This window comes from Salvia hispanica, chromosome 4, assembly GCF_029641045.1.
Source record: "Salvia hispanica isolate PSC_SH4W2 chromosome 4, Shi_PSC_v1, whole genome shotgun sequence".
In the NCBI taxonomy this organism is placed as follows: Eukaryota; Viridiplantae; Streptophyta; class Magnoliopsida; order Lamiales; family Lamiaceae; genus Salvia; species Salvia hispanica.
In genome coordinates this window covers 3,754,191-3,772,007 of record NC_142695.1, presented here as the reverse complement: position 1 = coordinate 3,772,007, position 17,817 = coordinate 3,754,191, and the positions used below count along the sequence as shown (strand labels likewise).

At 40.4% G+C, this 17,817-nt stretch overlaps 1 protein-coding gene across 3 annotated transcripts; it reads left to right on the top strand.

Moving 5' to 3' along the window:
* Nucleotides 1-561: 561 nt before the first annotated feature.
* Nucleotides 562-16,463, top strand: LOC125196170 (ethanolamine-phosphate cytidylyltransferase-like). Of its 3 annotated transcripts, none has more exons than XM_048094575.2 (10): nt 562-839; nt 1,528-1,932; nt 2,073-2,308; nt 2,654-2,832; nt 3,223-3,294; nt 3,654-3,721; nt 3,857-3,977; nt 4,176-4,241; nt 4,320-4,442; nt 16,110-16,463. In XM_048094575.2, the coding sequence occupies exons 2-10, from the start codon at nt 1,580-1,582 to the stop codon at nt 16,179-16,181; spliced, it is 1,290 nt and encodes a 429-aa protein (XP_047950532.1). In that variant the 5' UTR covers nt 562-839; nt 1,528-1,579; the 3' UTR covers nt 16,182-16,463. The 3 variants fall into 3 exon arrangements, with proteins under 3 accessions (XP_047950532.1, XP_047950533.1, XP_047950534.1); XM_048094576.2 differs by lacking the exon at nt 562-839 and adding an exon at nt 908-1,046; XM_048094577.1 differs by lacking the exon at nt 562-839 and adding an exon at nt 1,047-1,181.
* Nucleotides 16,464-17,817: the final 1,354 nt, after the last annotated feature.

The following is a 17,817-nucleotide window of genomic DNA, read 5'->3' as shown; positions in this document are numbered from 1 at the left end:
TATGAGTATAAAATATTTGATTATACACCTTTTACGTAGCATCAGATTTAGTAAAGTAATTCAATCTCTAGAATCACAATTTTGGGCCTAGTTCAGTATTTCATTAACAAAAAATTTGGTCAGAAAAACCACGAACTTATCCTTATAGTGAATTTTCCATAATTTGGGAAAAAAACCGATTTCGTAGAAAATTCACTACAAAATCTAAGTTTATGATTTTTGCGACCCAACTTTAGAGTTCGAAGGAAATATTATATTTCAGCCAAAGTACAATTTTATAAATTAATATTCCATTACAAAATTATATAAAGTTATTTTAGAAACTGTGAGATTAACTAGAAATTACATAATTAAGATTTTGATTTTGATCTTGTTTAGAACTAGGAGAATAGTCGATATAGGGTGAAAAAAAATACTAGTCCTATAAGAATTTGGAGTGACAATGATAAAGTGGGGTCACAGCCAGATTTTAATTAGTGAATAGTATAATGTCATAATTTATGAATAGGAATGTAATAGCGTCCGCATCAAACAGATCACAGCATACCCACCTGTCTTCTCTTAGAGCTTAAGAGAAGTGATTATTCATATATTGCCGACGACCGAATCTCAAATTCTGTGGTCACCATCCAAATTTCAAGATATTTAACCCTTTTCTCTTCCCATTAAATCGCCCCTTATTCTCAGATTCCCCCAATTCCTTTCCCCCTTTGTTTTCTTTCTCGAACCAAAGATCCAATTTTTATTTTTTACCATTTTTTCTTACGGAGAAATTGCGAGATTCTCATTTGTAAATCGAGCAAAATTGGTGACGCGGGAGGCACCAACCGGGGTAAAAGGTGAAGAATCTCCACTGACACGACGCCCCTTTTGTTTTGATTCCCAACTTTTTGTGCAATTTTTACATCATGGAAATTCATTTTTATACTCATGGTTTTGTTTTTTTGTGTGTGTGATTGTATTTAATACGCGTATTTACTTCCACACTTTTTTTTCCTGTAATTTCTCGAAGTTCCCACCAGCCTCTTCTATCTGCTTTTTCTCTGGTTCGTTGCAATTCGGTTTTATTCGAGTCTCAAATCTCTTTACGTTGCGTGTGGTGACATTGTTGTTGAATTGGTATTTATTGAGGATGTGGTTGAAGAATTTGATTTGAATGAAGTGTCTTTGTGAAGATTGTGGTATGGTGCTCGTGTTTTATGCAGATCTTGTTTGATCTTGTTCTCAAAAATTCATGGCATATTCTTCAAATTGTTAATTGCTCTGATAAAATTTTATGCTTAGAAATGTTTTTGATTCCATGTTTTCCTTCTCAATTTTGTTGTTGATCTACTTTTCCTTCCTCACTGCATGTCTACCTTTTGTTGTATTTTGATTTGAGTGTATGATTTGGGGTATGGTAATTGTGAGAGAAATTCCTCTAAAATTGAAGTGATTGAACTTAGTGATCTAACTCAAGATTCAGAATTGTTGTGATTTCATTCAAGGTTTGTGCTTGTTCTCACATTTGGTGTGATTTCATTCAAGGTTTGTGTCTCCTCTTGTATTGATTACAAAGGACCAAAGCAAGAGAAGGCAGATGGAATTCGAGAGCAGCAGTTGGATAAGAGATGGGGTCTGTTTCTACCCCCATCTCTTTGGTGGTATTATGATCACTTGTGCGCTGCTCAGTTTCTCAACGAGCTACTTTGGTATGATTGGTGTTCCAGCCATGCCTCATCTTTTCCCCGACTTGAGGGTTTTCCACAAGAAAAAATCTGCAAAGAAACGTGTCCGTGTGTATATGGATGGATGTTTCGATCTGATGCACTATGGTCATGCCAACGCACTGAGACAAGCTAAGGCACTTGGCGATGAATTAGTTGTTGGAGTTGTCAGTGATGAAGAGATTATAGCCAATAAAGGTCCTCCAGTTTTGTCTATGGAAGAAAGGTTTGTATTTGATGCACTACGATTAATATTGTTAGTACTTATAGCATTTTTATGTCCTGTTAGCATTCGTTGTTTCCTGTGCCAGCAAAACATATATAGAACTTTGAAATGATTAAATGCTGGATTTTTAAAAATCTCAGGCTGGCCCTTGTTAGTGGACTAAAGTGGGTGGACGAAGTCATTCCTAATGCTCCCTACGAAATTACAGAAGAATTTATGCACCGACTTTTCAAGGAGCATAAAATTGACTATATAATACATGGTGATGATCCTTGTCTTCTTCCTGATGGAACTGATGCTTATGCTCTAGCTAAAAAAGCTGGTCGCTACAAGCAGATCAAACGTACGGAAGGTGTCTCCAGTACGGATATTGTAGGTACTGTATTCCTCGTATTCTATGATTTTAGTTTCTGGTAAAAAAAATGCTGACTTGGTCTTGTTGGATGAGGCCTACAATGTTTCTAGGTGTCCATTTTTTTAATGTTTTGCTCATCGAACAATGATCAACCAGATATCTATATGAGTTTATGATCAATCAACTTCATGTTTATGCTACAACCTATTATTTATTTTTTATTTAATCAACTTATTGAAATTTCTTATCTCGTGGATTGTAATAAAATTATAGGATAATATTCCCCAATTGGTCATTATTTCGAGTTTTTCCATCATAATTTGATTACCATATCACATTGTAATTCTTGCATCGATCTGTATGCAGGAAGGATACTTTCGTGGGTGAAGGAAGCTAATGCCAAGAAACCATGCTCAGAGTTACCCCAAGCAGATGAAAGTGAAAGTGTAAACAGAAACACGAATAACAAAGTCCAAGTAAAGGGTGCCCAGGTCTCGAGTTTCCTACCAACTTCGAGAAGAATTGTGCAATTTTCAAACGACAAGGTATCTTTGCATATCTTTTACTCCTTATGGCCATAATTTGGACTTACCTTTAAGCAGTGAACTTGCTAGTCTTGCAATGTCTTACCATTGTTTCTAAAAAAAATTACAATGAAAGAAATTTGATATACTTCTTTAAGATCTCATTTTTGTTTCTTATAAGTTTTAAGATTAGATTCTTTATAAATAGAGCAACTGATAACAGAATTAAAAAAGAACTGAAGTTTTTTATTGTTCTAATGTGGTCAGGTATTCACATCGATAACTTAGTAGCAATGCTGTTAACAGAGTGTTTATGTTGTGGGTATTCTTCGGTTAGGCATTCTAGATAGATATTCCCCTCTTTTGGCCGAAGGATTTGCTGATAAAATTTTGTTTCCTGATAAATTACAGGTTCCTGGACCAAATTCTCGCATTGTGTACATCGATGGTGCTTTTGATCTTTTCCATGCTGGACATGTGGAGGTATTCTTGAATTTTCTGAACCTTCAGTCCTCGGAATGCTCTTTCAACTAGACTTAGCTTCTTTGGATTTTGTATTTCTTAATTACATAACTAAATTACATTCTGCACCTGATGACAACCGAAGGGGATTCATGAACTAATAGCTTCTAAAGTTACAGAATCATTCAAACTGAATATTTACCTGTTATGTGTGTAATATTTTACTTGGATGCTTACGGCTATCCTTTGTGCCTTGGTTTGGGTATCAAGTTTTAGTAAGGAAGATCCAAGTTTTGAAAAGTTACAATGTCAAAAATAGAAAATACTCCCATACTCTTTCCCATTAGACTCAGTTTTTGCTTTTGCTTTTCGGTTTACAGATTCTAAAGAGTGCCAGGGCACTTGGTGATTTCCTTCTTGTTGGTGTTTATCCCGACCAGACTGTGAGGTATGGATCGTTTCCTCTGTTTTCAATCTCGTAACTTTACTCTGATTAAAGTGATAAAATCTGATCAGTACTTCTCAAATCTCAATCTGTCAAATTCCTCACCATTATTCATTCTCATGGTTTCCTTTTCTGCAGTGAACTTCGTGGCAGTCGTTACCCACTGATGAATCTCCACGAACGCAGCCTTAGTGTGTTGGCATGCCGTTATGTTGATGAGGTCATCATTGGTGCTCCTTGGGAAGTCACGAAAGATGTGGTAAGGTGTTTCTGCATATTAATGATTTTTATGACTTACTGTCGAAACAAATGACTTCAATCCAGAATTCGTAGCTCAAATGATTCCTTGCTTTTGAACTCCAATCATATCTCCTATATAATTTTACACTTGCTTGGGCTGGGTTTTGGATGTATGTATTTATCTTTGTTATATTTTCTAATGTTTGGTGTTTTGTAGATAACCACGTTCAACATATCTTTGGTCGTTCATGGGACAGTAGCTGAGAAGAACCCTCTCTTGAACGTAAGTTCAATAGCTTCTTACTCGTGTATAGGATAATGATGAAAGCACAATGCTAAAAATGGTAATTGCATTATGCAGGGGAAACCGGATCCGTATGCGGTTCCAAAATCTATGGGGATTTTCCAGACGCTGGAGAGCCCGAAAGACATCACTACCACTTCAATAGCAGAGAGGATCATTGCCAACCACGAGATTTATTTGGTATTCTCCTCATCTAACATATTTTGACGGTTTGACCTTAGTTGGAGTCTTTTCGACATTGATTTTTATAGAAAGTTCTTGACTTTAATATATGAAGCTGATGGGAGGAAAAAATGAACAGGACATAGAAGGATATTTACTTGTTTTATATGGAGTTTCGACTTTGATTAATTGATCCCCAAACTACGAGAAACTATGCAAATCTAATACTCCCTCCGCCCCAAAATTTATCGATTCGTATTCATTTACAAGGCGTTCGAAGCTAAATGCTATTTTCTCTTTTGGCAAAAATCAACTCTTTCAACTACATCTTATCTATCCTCTCTTTCACTTATCTACTTTATTCTCTCTCCACTTAACTCACTAAACATCACTTTCTTAAATCTCGTGCTGAAAAGAAACGTCTCAATTAACTTGGGACATAGGGAGTATATGTGAAACTATAAGATAGGTTTGTATGGTTTCTCGTAGTTTGGGTACTAATTGGTCGAAATCGATACTACTTCGTAAGTTTGTGATATTCATGACTATTGAAGAGTTGATTTTCTGCTTGCTGTATCCTATCAATTTCTAATTACACACTTCCTAGATCCAGTAAATCAACTAGATCACAAGGTCTAGAGACTCACAAGACTGGAAGTCTGGTCGTTGGTACGCAAGCAAACCTTCAAAACCCTCAACCACAGATACTAAACTAGCACAGGGAAGTAGGGATCGATCCCACAGAGATGGACTCGTAAAATACATGCGTAGAGAATTGGAAACTATTTTTGGGTTGGCTGCTGCCACGCATATTTTGGGTTGAGGAATTTAACTAAGTGAATTTGGAAATAAAGTATGCTATGCTAACTGCTAGATCTAGGCAAAAAATGAATTATGTATAAGAACTAAATCAAATCAACTACTAGATCTGGGACTTCTACGAACATCTCTAGACCAAGGAGATTAAAACAAGTGGGGACCAAACTCTGAAAAAGGTAAGTACGGACAGAATCGAATCTGCAGCCTAACTAACTAAAGCATCAACTGAAAATGACTTCATCTTCTCCAATGAACATAAATAAATGCAGAGGTTAAAATCAAAATAAGGCGTAGATCGGAAACACAATTTAACGGTAAACGAAACAACGGCGAAAGTTACACTACTAGACGAAGCAAACCAAGCAGAACAAAATCCCCATAATTTCATGCACAAATTCACCTCCCCTGTTCAGATCCACACTTCGGATGCTAAATCCACTCCGGATCCAAGCATCCGAACAAAAATCCAACCGAACACAACTTCAATACCACGATTCTCGAATCTCCTAAAATATTCAGCAACAAATTCAAGAGAACATCTCAAATAAACAAACCAAAATAGCAAGCATCATAATAATCAACACGAAATCCAACTTCATCAAGGCAAATCAAACGTAAACAGAACGGATAAACTGATTCAGCAACAAAACAACAAGCTCGACTTCCAAAAGTGAAGTTCGAGACGGAACAGAGTAGTAAACAGAAATTAAGAGAACAATTGTTTCTTCGCCCTCAAGGGACGGTGGTGCACTGATACGTAATTCACGAAAACGAAAACCACCCCAAATTTCCCATTTCCCTAGTGTGTGTGCTAAGAGCGTGACTGTGTGTGGAGTGTAACCGATCTGCCATTCTTGTTGCGCACTCCTTTATTTATAAGCTTCGAGGTGGGGCCCAGCGAGGTATTGATTGACTTGATTGCCCTCAGCTTTTGGCTTCCTTCCTCTAGCTTTTCCTCGTGATTCCGTTCCTGCTCCTCGCTAGATATCCTCCTCCAGCATCTCCTGGATCTAGCGCTACACACACACCTGGCTTAACAAAACTTGTTAGATCCAGCAGAAATGTGATGTTTTTCACTATATAACCAATGCATGAAATTAGCCTTATCAAACTGCTCACACTTAAACCATACTTGTCCTCAAGTATAAAGACAAGAAGAAAAGAAGAATAAGGCGAATTTCAGGCATGGTTATCCCCTCGACCGACTCTACAGACTCTAGACAAAACTACTACACTTAGACACTAAAACAAAGAATACATAATCACATAAGATGAAAACACATAAACACATATGCATGAACTGGTTTCAACTTTTAGGCAACCGTCCCCACAAGATTAAGATCAATCCAACAGGCTGCACTCCTCCAAATAGGCCCTTTTCTCCCCTCTACCTAGCCAATCTGTCAGCTCGTCAAGATAGCCTTTTACTTCCCCAATTGTTAGATTCACTCGATCACTCATTCCTCACCAGGGATGTTAGGACCGATTCTCTCTTAAGTTATTGCCAACCACTGAAACCTCGGGTTATGAGAATTCCTCCTTCTATCCTCCGTCACTATCCCCCTTTTTTTTCTTTTTTTTTTTTTTTTTTTTTTTTCTTTCTGGACTTCGTCCAGCTTATACCTCCTTGATTTCCTGGACTTCGTCCAGCTTATACCTCCTTGATTTTTTTCTCTCTTTTTATTTCCTCCTCTGGACTTCGTCCAGCTTATACCTCCAGATTTTATGATTATATATTTTCTCCTTTCCCCCTTTTTTATTTATATTTTTTTTTTTCTTCTCTTTTCCTTCAGCATTCAGTGGCAGACTTTTGACATATGTTAGCTCTAAGTGTTATCACAGGCTTATAACTCACCTCTAGAGTAGGGCTTCACAACTGAGCAAGTAAAGGCATTTACTATCGTTCTCGCTTCATTCAGATTGGTTCGGCTTACTAAAGAATCAGGCTTCTAAGTTGGAATACCTCCTATTTTCAATTGCTCTCCCTAAGGGAATCTGCCGTATTATATCCACTAGTTCATGCGACACACCCCTAGACCTACGACTCCTCAAAGCATAATAACACTGCATTGATTCCTCTCCCCCTCCCACTTCACTCAAGCTTGTCCTCAAGCCATCGTCGTGAAGGGGGGAAAACAGAGAATTCAATGCAGAATTAAACAACAATTTCACTTCTCACACTTAGACCGAGCAACGGGCTAAGTGGGAGAAGAATAAACCAACAGAAAACATAGAACTTCTCACACTTAGACCAAGCATTGGGCTAAGTGGGAGAAGATAGCATAAAACACAGCAACGCATGGAAATAAAACACAGAAAAAGAAACACAAAAACTAAAATTTACTTGGTCTGGGGAAATTGCTCATTTCTGGGGCTGGCTCCCGCGAGAGCCAGACGGTGGTGGAACACTGGGGCGGTTTGTTTTCACTTTCTTCTTCGCTGGTTGCTCCAGCTCTTCCTTTCCTTCTGCAGCTTGATCGAGTCCTGGTTTCCTCATTAGCATTTTCGTCCTCGGTGGATTTGGAACTTTCTCGGGAATAGTCGGGGTGGTCAACTGCTGGAATGGCTTGATCGAGGGACTGCTGTGGATGATCTTCTGTGCCTCGCCACTTGACCCAGGAGTCGACTTCGACTGGGTCAAGGGAAGCGTCTGATGCAGCCATTTCAACATCCTCGTAGATATCTCTACAGCTTCCGCCACTCTTTCACTTTGCTTGGCACATTTCGTGGCCAAATCTGCTACGTTGCTGCTCAGACCTTTCACTTCCTCCCGACTCCCATTGAGTTCCTTTCGTACCCCACCTAGTTCCTTCATCATCTCCTTCCTCATCAGCTGCATTTCCTTCCTAACGTCTTGCACTTCTTTCCTCATCTCCTGCACCTCCTTCCTAAGCTCTTCCACCTCTTCACTTGGCATGGCCTCCTCAGCTTCCTCTAATTGATTCCCTTGACCGCGACCTAAAAAATATGAAGACCCCAGACTCCTGGGTCAAGGTTAAAGTACGAGACATAAATCCCCTTTGAGTTTGGGTCTTCGAAAATATTTTTGGAAATTTTTGAATTTTTATTTTGTTTGGATTTTCTTTGTCTTCTAAAGCAATTAAACTATGTACAATTACCTTTGAATATTCTCGAATCCCCTGGATCAGTGTGTAAAAACATAACATTTCCCTTGACCCAGGAGTTCATCGAGAATATTCCTTTGTCTGGCTAAGTGATAACTGAGAGCGCACGTAGTGGTATTTCCTCCACTACGCATAGCTCAGAATTATCCCTATAGACTTTCAATCGATGGCCATTAACAAGAAAAGGGACCGAGTTAGGAGCACTTCCCTGGATTTCCACTGCTCCGTGTGCGCGGAGGCCAACGATGGTATATGGACCTACCCACTTTGACTTCAACTTCCCTGGCATTAGCTTGAGTCTGGACTGAAATAGAAGTACTTTCTGCCCCACCTGAAGTTCCTTGACCCGGAGGTTCTTGTCGTGCCAGAGCTTCGTTCTTTCCTTGTACCACATTGCTGAATCGAATGCCTCTAGCCGTAGTTCCTCCAGCTCCTGTAATTGCAGCTTCCTTTCTTCTTCACATGCCACAGACTTCATATTCATTTCCTTAATGGCCCAGTATGCCTTGTGCTCCACTTCCACGGGTAAGTGACACATTTTCCCAAACACCAACCTATAAGGTGACATCCCGATTGGTGTCTTGTAAGCAGTTCTATACGCCCACAAAGCATCGTCAAGGCGTTTACTCCAATCCTTCCTTGTGGTGTTAACTGATTTTTCCAAAATACTCTTTATCTCCCTATTAGAGACTTCAGCTTGCCCATTCGATTGGGGGTGATATGGTGTAGACAATCTATGATGCACGCCGTATTTCCTCATGAGCGCTTCTATAGTGCGGTTGCAGAAGTGTGTTCCTTGATCTGAGATAATCGCTCTAGGAACTCCATATCTGCTGAAAATGTTTGACTTCAGAAACTTGGCCACCTCTTTAGACTCACAAGTGGGCGTAGCCTTCGCCTCTATCCATTTGGAAACGTAGTCTACAGCGACCAATATGTAAGCATTTCCGTACGACGACGGAAATGGGCCCATAAAATCCATCCCCCAAACATCGAAAATTTCGCAGATCACTATGGGCACTTGGGGCATCTCATCTCGTCTCGAGATTCCCCCTGTCTGTTGACACCTTTCGCAGCATTGACAGTATTCAAAGGCATCCTTGTTCAATGTAGGCCAGTAGAATCCACTGTCTAGAACTTTCCTTGCGGTTCTCCTTGGTCCGAAATGCCCTCCACACGCCAAGGAGTGACAATGATGGAGTACATCTCTTTGTTCCCATTCAGGAATGCAACGTCGAATTATCTGATCTGCACACATCTTCCAAAGATAAGGATCATCCCAGAAGTAATATTTGGCTTCGCTTTTAAGCTTCATCTTCTGGGCCCGGGAAGCTTCCTCTGAACTTGGCACCTCTCCCGTGACCAAGTAATTTGCCAGGTCGGCGTACCATGGTTCTGCGTTACGTACGCGCTTTCCTCGATCAGATTCTCCTGGACCGGTTAAAACTAAGACAGATTCCCAGCTTATCGGTCTAGGTGGTTCGTCCATATAGTACAAATGCTCTTCGGGAAAAACATCGGGAATAGCCTCGTCCGTATCTCCTTGATGAATTCTACTCAAGTGGTCAGCCACTCGATTCTCTGTTCCTCTTTTGTCTCTTACTTCCCAATCAAACTCCTGTAGAAGTAGGACCCATCGAATTAGCCTTGGCTTTGATTCTTTCTTAGCTAGCAAGTACTTTATTGCTGCATGATCAGTGAAAACAATAACCTTTGACCCAAGAAGATAAGGGCGGAATTTTTCGAACGAGTAGACGACAGCCAACATTTCCTTCTCCGTAGTATCGTAATTCTTCTGAGCTTGATTTAGTGTCTTGGACGCATAGAAAATTACGTAGTTTTTCCCATCTATCTTCTGCCCTAGGACGGCTCCCACAGCGAAATCGCTCGCGTCGCACATTATCTCAAAAGGGTGATTCCAGTCCGGTGCCCTGATAATTGGTGCGGACACTAGTCTCTCCTTGAGCAATTGAAATGCCCTCTTGCATCCCTCATCAAACTCGAACTCCACATCGTTGTGCAGCAAATGAGTGAGTGGTTGCGCAATTTTTGCAAAGTCCTTGATAAACCTTCGATAAAACCCTGCGTGACCGAGGAATCCTCTAACTTCCTTTTGATTTGTAGGGTAAGGTAGCTTTGCAATCACTTCCACCTTTGCCTTGTCCACTTGTATTCCTCTTTCAGAGACCACATGACCTAAAACAATCCCCTCAGTTACCATGAAGTGACATTTTTCAAAATTCAGAACTAGATGTTTCTCTTGACATCTTTGCAGCACTAGGTCAAGGCTGGCTAAACAAGTGTCAAATGAGCCTCCATATACAGTGAAATCATCCATGAATATCTCGATGCACACCTCTAGTAGATCCGAAAAAATACTCATCATACAACGTTGGAATGTCCCTGGTGCATTACATAGACCAAATGGCATCCTTCGGTAGGCATAAGTTCCAAAAGGGCATGTAAATGTGGTCTTTTCCTGGTCCTCTGGGTTCACGAAAATCTGGAAATAACCGCTATATCCGTCGAGGAAACAGAAATACTGTTTGCCAGCCAGCCTCTCTAGCATCTGGTCAATGAATGGTAAAGGAAAATGATCCTTTTTGGTGGCTTCATTTAGTTTCCTATAGTCGATGCACATCCTCCATCCAGTGACCAGTCGAGTAGGCACCAACTCATTCTTGTCATTCTTCACCACTTGTATTCCAGATTTCTTCGGTACCATGTGAACCGGACTGACCCACTCGCTATCTGGAATAGAGTATATGATTCCAAGGGACAGTAGTTTCAGAACTTCCTTGAGCACTTCCTCCCTCATGTTTGGATTCAGTTTCCTTTGTGGATCACGCCGAGCCTTTGCCCCTTCCTCTAGTCTGATGTGGTGCATGCAAAGATCAGGGCTAATTCCAACTAGGTCAGAAAGTGTCCACCCTATGGCCTTCTTGTTCCTCCTTATTACTTCCAGCAGCGCACTCTCTTGGTCTTCAGTCAAGCGGCTGTTAATTATCACTGGACAAGTTTCTCCTTCCTCCAGGTATGCATACTTTAAATTTTCAGGCAAAGTTTTCAACTCCTTCTTCGGTGTGATGGCTTCCTGAGGTAAAGGGTTCTCCGCCTTACTTCTTGGCGCCATTTCCTCTAGATTCGCTCCCTCGTCTGGGCTCTTCTCCTGAACAGATCTGGCTGATTGGAATGATAGTGGCTGGTGGCAGAATGCCATGATCGCTTCATTGATCTGATCATCTGTCAAGTCCTGTGTGAAAAAAGTTTCACACCATCCTGTCACCTCCTTTTCTACAGTCTGGCTCAGCTCCGAATTGTCAAACTGTTCCTGCATTAGTTCAGTCTCAAGATATTCTTGGACTAGGGGGTTAATTACATCTACAACATGCAAGTTTTCAACATCAAGCGGTTTTTTCATAGCTTCTTCAATGTTGAAGGTGTATTTCTCCCCATGATAGTCCAGGCATATGGTTCCATCAAACACATCAATAACAGTCTTCGCGGTGCGAAGGAAAGGTCTCCCCAGTAACACCCCACTAGACTCAGCAGATTCATTACCCCTCATTTTTATCACATGAAAATCAGCTGGGTATAGGAAATCATGCACTCTGACTATGACATTTTCCAATACTCCCTCAGGCGATATGCATGTTCTATCGGCCAACTGAATCACTACTTTAGTATCGACCAAACTGACTCCCACCAATTTTTTATATATTGACAGCGGTAGGACATTTATCGAAGCACCTAGATCACACATGGCATGCTCAATTTTAATATCACCTATAGAAATAGGAAGAGTGAACATACCTGGATCTGTACACTTTGACGGCATCCTCCTCTTTTGTATCACGGCGGATACATTTTCTCCTATAACAATCTTCCCATCAGGTTTGGTTTTTCCTGCTATGAATTCCTTGATGAACTTGCTGAAGGTGGGTATTTTCAGAGCCTGCAAAAAGGGTAGGTTAATCTCCAGCTTACTAAATATTTCCACAAGGTCCTCAGTATCATCTTTCTTTTTCTTGGCTTCTCCTCGATATGGGAATGGTTTGGGTCGCTTCACTGCATTCGTGGAACTCCCTGCTGGGGCTGCACCTGTCTCCCTGCTTCCCTCTTTAAGTTCCAACTCAGGTTCTGGATCAAGGAAAAATGGGTCACTTAGTCGAGGCATAGATCCCCTTAAATCTCCCTCCTGGAGGTCATCCTGTATAGGAATTTCTCTGAGTCCAGGATCATCTCCTCGAGACTTCTGATTCCCCTTTTCTCCGTTCATCTGTGAGGGTGTCTCCTCGTTTATCACTTGCTTCGGTCCTTCATAGCCTTTCCCCGATCTCAAGGTAATTTGACTAATATTTGCTCGGTCTGGTGGTTTGACAGTGGCAGGCAATTTCCCTTCATTTCCCCGCATTTCGTTCAGCGACGTGGCCAACTGGGACATCTGCTTTGCCAACATGTCCATGGCAGACTTCTGCTCCTGCTGGGCATCTTGAATTTTGTGCACCACGTCATTGTTAGCCTGCATGTTATTCTGCATGTGTTGTTGGAAATTTACCAGGTCATGCACCATGTCATCAAGATTCCGCTGTGGTCGGAAACCTTGAATTGAACTGGGATTAAATCCTTGATTTTGATTGGTTCCAACCACCTGGTTCTGGCGAAAATTTCCCTGACCTCCTTGATTATTGTTGTACTGGGTTGCTGGACCTGGGTGACTCTGTTGGAAATTTTGATTGTTTCCTGAATTGTTCCTCTGATGCGGTGGCACATAAGAATTCCCTTGGTTGCTCTGGTTCCTGTTGTTCCAGTTATGCTGATCCCCTTGGTTACGGAAATTCCAGTTGTTCAGCCCCTCTTGCTGCTTCCCTGCCCAGTTAGAATTATGCTGTGGTCCTTCCTGATTCCGGCTGGGCCATGTCTGCTGGTTCTCCGCTGGACCTGGGTGTTGTGACTGTGGTTGTTGGTTCCCTTCAGCCCATCTGAAACAAGGATTGTCCCTCCATGGTGCCTCCTTAATCTTCCACTGGTTCCAGTTGGTATTTTGATTACTTTGATTCCAATTCCCCATTGCATTCACTTGAGCTTGGAAATCTCCATCGAGTGAGGGATTATTGTAAAATTGAAGCTGATGTTCCTCTTGACCTGGGTTTTTTTCCTTATCAGTCGACCCAGGGGTATTTTTCTTTTCAATGGCATTTAGCAGTGCCTTCTCCAGTCGATCTATTCTGTCTCTAACCTCTTCTCCTTCTCGTTCCTTAACTGTGTTCGCGGAGCTTCTCCTCATGATAGCACGCGGGCAGTCATACGCCTTCTTCGCGTCGATTAATCTTCCCAGAATCTCGCGTGCCTCGCTTGCCTTATTCTTGGTGAAATTCCCCCCGCTCGAGGAATTCATTAAGTCCTTGGACTCAGGATTTGCCCCTTCGTAGAATAGATAAAATGTTTCAGCCTCCGTCATCCTGTGATTTGGGCAAGCGTCAAGCAGGCCTTTAAACCGAGACCAATATTGGCTTAAAGATTCATCGTAGTCCTGCTTACACTCTTGAATTTCTTTTTTCAAAGCGTTTGTCTTATTGGACGGAAAGAAATAGTCCAGGAACTCCAATTTGAAATCCCTCCATGTGGTGATCGAGTCAGGTGGAAGCCTCAGCAACCAAGTGTTTGCCTCTCCTTTCAATGCAAATGGAATCGCTCGCAGGCGATAGTCCTCCTCGGTAGTTTCGTTAGGCCTTTTCTGGATGCTACATAGCTTACTAAACTCGTTCAAAAACTCATAAGGACACTCATTCCTCCGTCCAGAGAATGTAGGTAAAACGCCCAGCACATTCGTCTTGATCTCAATAGACCGCTGACGTTGATTTGACACTATGGCATGAGCTGGCTCTCCGTCGAGATGTGCAGTTAGCGAACCAATCTCTGGGTCTAGGTCCACTAAGTTTGCCATTACAGACTCCTCTTCCTCCCTTTCCGAATGCTCAGTTTCTGACGACGACCGTGAATCCTCTTTCCCCGATGAATTCCACTCTTCTTCACTCCCTGATTCAAACGGAAATGGATCTACAGTTGACAACCCCGATCTGGTAGTTATGGCGGATGTTGATTCCTTAACTTGCCACTTCAACTGCACGTTCCTTGACCAAGATGGGTTGCTCCAGATTCCTGACCTTGAGCCCTTGCTCATAAACTGCCAAAAGCGAAATTCAAAAGATTAAAACTATTTACACCAAATCTCTAAACACATAAACAAACTACGCCATCCATCCCCGGCAACGGCGCCATTTGAAGAGTTGATTTTCTGCTTGCTGTATCCTATCAATTTCTAATTACACACTTCCTAGATCCAGTAAATCAACTAGATCACAAGGTCTAGAGACTCACAAGACTGGAAGTCTGGTCGTTGGTACGCAAGCAAACCTTCAAAACCCTCAACCACAGATACTAAACTAGCACAGGGAAGTAGGGATCGATCCCACAGAGATGGACTCGTAAAATACATGCGTAGAGAATTGGAAACTATTTTTGGGTTGGCTGCTGCCACGCATATTTTGGGTTGAGGAATTTAACTAAGTGAATTTGGAAATAAAGTATGCTATGCTAACTGCTAGATCTAGGCAAAAAATGAATTATGTATAAGAACTAAATCAAATCAACTACTAGATCTGGGACTTCTACGAACATCTCTAGACCAAGGAGATTAAAACAAGTGGGGACCAAACTCTGAAAAAGGTAAGTACGGACAGAATCGAATCTGCAGCCTAACTAACTAAAGCATCAACTGAAAATGACTTCATCTTCTCCAATGAACATAAATAAATGCAGAGGTTAAAATCAAAATAAGGCGTAGATCGGAAACACAATTTAACGGTAAACGAAACAACGGCGAAAGTTACACTACTAGACGAAGCAAACCAAGCAGAACAAAATCCCCATAATTTCATGCACAAATTCACCTCCCCTGTTCAGATCCACACTTCGGATGCTAAATCCACTCCGGATCCAAGCATCCGAACAAAAATCCAACCGAACACAACTTCAATACCACGATTCTCGAATCTCCTAAAATATTCAGCAACAAATTCAAGAGAACATCTCAAATAAACAAACCAAAATAGCAAGCATCATAATAATCAACACGAAATCCAACTTCATCAAGGCAAATCAAACGTAAACAGAACGGATAAACTGATTCAGCAACAAAACAACAAGCTCGACTTCCAAAAGTGAAGTTCGAGACGGAACAGAGTAGTAAACAGAAATTAAGAGAACAATTGTTTCTTCGCCCTCAAGGGACGGTGGTGCACTGATACGTAATTCACGAAAACGAAAACCACCCCAAATTTCCCATTTCCCTAGTGTGTGTGCTAAGAGCGTGACTGTGTGTGGAGTGTAACCGATCTGCCATTCTTGTTGCGCACTCCTTTATTTATAAGCTTCGAGGTGGGGCCCAGCGAGGTATTGATTGACTTGATTGCCCTCAGCTTTTGGCTTCCTTCCTCTAGCTTTTCCTCGTGATTCCGTTCCTGCTCCTCGCTAGATATCCTCCTCCAGCATCTCCTGGATCTAGCGCTACACACACACCTGGCTTAACAAAACTTGTTAGATCCAGCAGAAATGTGATGTTTTTCACTATATAACCAATGCATGAAATTAGCCTTATCAACTATTTATGTAGTCTCTTGGATATTGGCTCCTCATTGCTTCTCAGATGATTAACGGTGCCTTTGTTCACTTTCCACAGAAACGGAATGCCAAGAAAGAAGCAAGTGAGAAGAAATATTACGAGGAGAAGACATTCGTGGCAGCTGACTGAGGTTAGGCCAGAGACGAGGCCCTGGAGAATTTAGAGATTGATGCTCCCCTCCTGTTGAGGTGATTCATGGGCAGATCGAATCCCTCTATATAGTTTTGTTCTTAGGAATCCGTCGAGAAGAAGAGAAAAGAAACAACCTAGGACTGTCGATTCTTTTGTAGCATTTTATTCTGCTTTTATATAGCAGTTTCACCTCTGTGTTTGTAAATTATCAGATGCCGCCTTTTTTATTCGTTTATTTTTGGGCATCTCCGGCTTCGGTAGAGCCCTATGGGAGGCCAAGTTGCGCTTGTTTTGCTATCGAGATGAGATCCCGCTTCGTAGCTCTCGGGTTCGACAAAAAGTATGACCGAGTCGCCACGGCTATGGGGTGAATGGAGAGTGTTTTAAAATAAAAGGACAATACGAAAATCAAATTGATGTTAAAGATCCATTTTCGACTTCAGTTAAATTTCTGTTATGGGTTGTGTTATGCCATAAAAAACTTACTATTAGAATTAATTATATAAATATCATTAGATTAATAATTAGAATTAATTATATAAATATCATTAGATTAATAATTAGAGTTAATTATATAAATATCATTAGACCAGTTTGTTCACTTTTTAAATATTTAATTAATTTCCTTTTTCATATCATTGAATATTTATCCAACCCAACTATAGCTCTTTTGATAGTTTATCAATGACCACCACAACATCATTATATTTTTATTTTTGTACTACTATTATTTTGTAATAATAATATTATTACAAAAAATATTTATTATTACATAATAAAATTTATAAAAAACATAATAATGACAAACTAAAAAAATACAAATATAAACAAAAAAAACTTAAATTACAATAATTGAAATACGAAATTGGTAATACATAATTGGTGCAAAGATATAGCAAAAAGGAAACCGAAAATATGAAATTGTATCAAAGAACGAAGAATCATAGGAGGAAAAAAGATGAGATTTTCTTGTAAGCAAAAATATAGCAAACGTGGTTTCTATCTATAGAGGAAGAAAATTATAAACTTTGAAATAATTTTTATAATTTTTTAATATAATATATTCAAGATATATATATTTTACAAATATATATATCAGCCAATCAGATTGGCACAATCTCATTTTAATAATAAAGTGTAATATATATTAATAAAATAAAGGAAAAAATATTTATAGGCCTAAATCCTCATGGGTTTTTACTTAGTGCTCAAGTTTAAAATTTCGTTTAAAGAATCTCACAACAAACACGTCATAAGAGCATCTCCAACGCCGGATGTCCGGTCGTACTTCCGCGACGGGCGACCGGGACGTCCGCCATTGGAACACATCGCCTCGGATACGGATGTCCCATGAGGACACCGGATGTCCTCGGATATCCGCGTGACGGGCGGGCGGACGTCCGAGTTTAATTTTATTTTTTTTTAATAAAAAAACTCTATATATAATTTTTTTTTGTTTATTTTTTTCTTCTGAATCTTGTATGTTTTTTTTAATGAAGTTGTTAATTTTTCCCGTTCGTATTCGTGTCGAATTTTTATTTCCGTAAACGTAAATTGCTTTATTTGTGAATTTGTGAATTTTTTTTATTGCGGTAAGTTCGCGTGGGAAGGGCGGATTGTGCAGGTAAGTCCT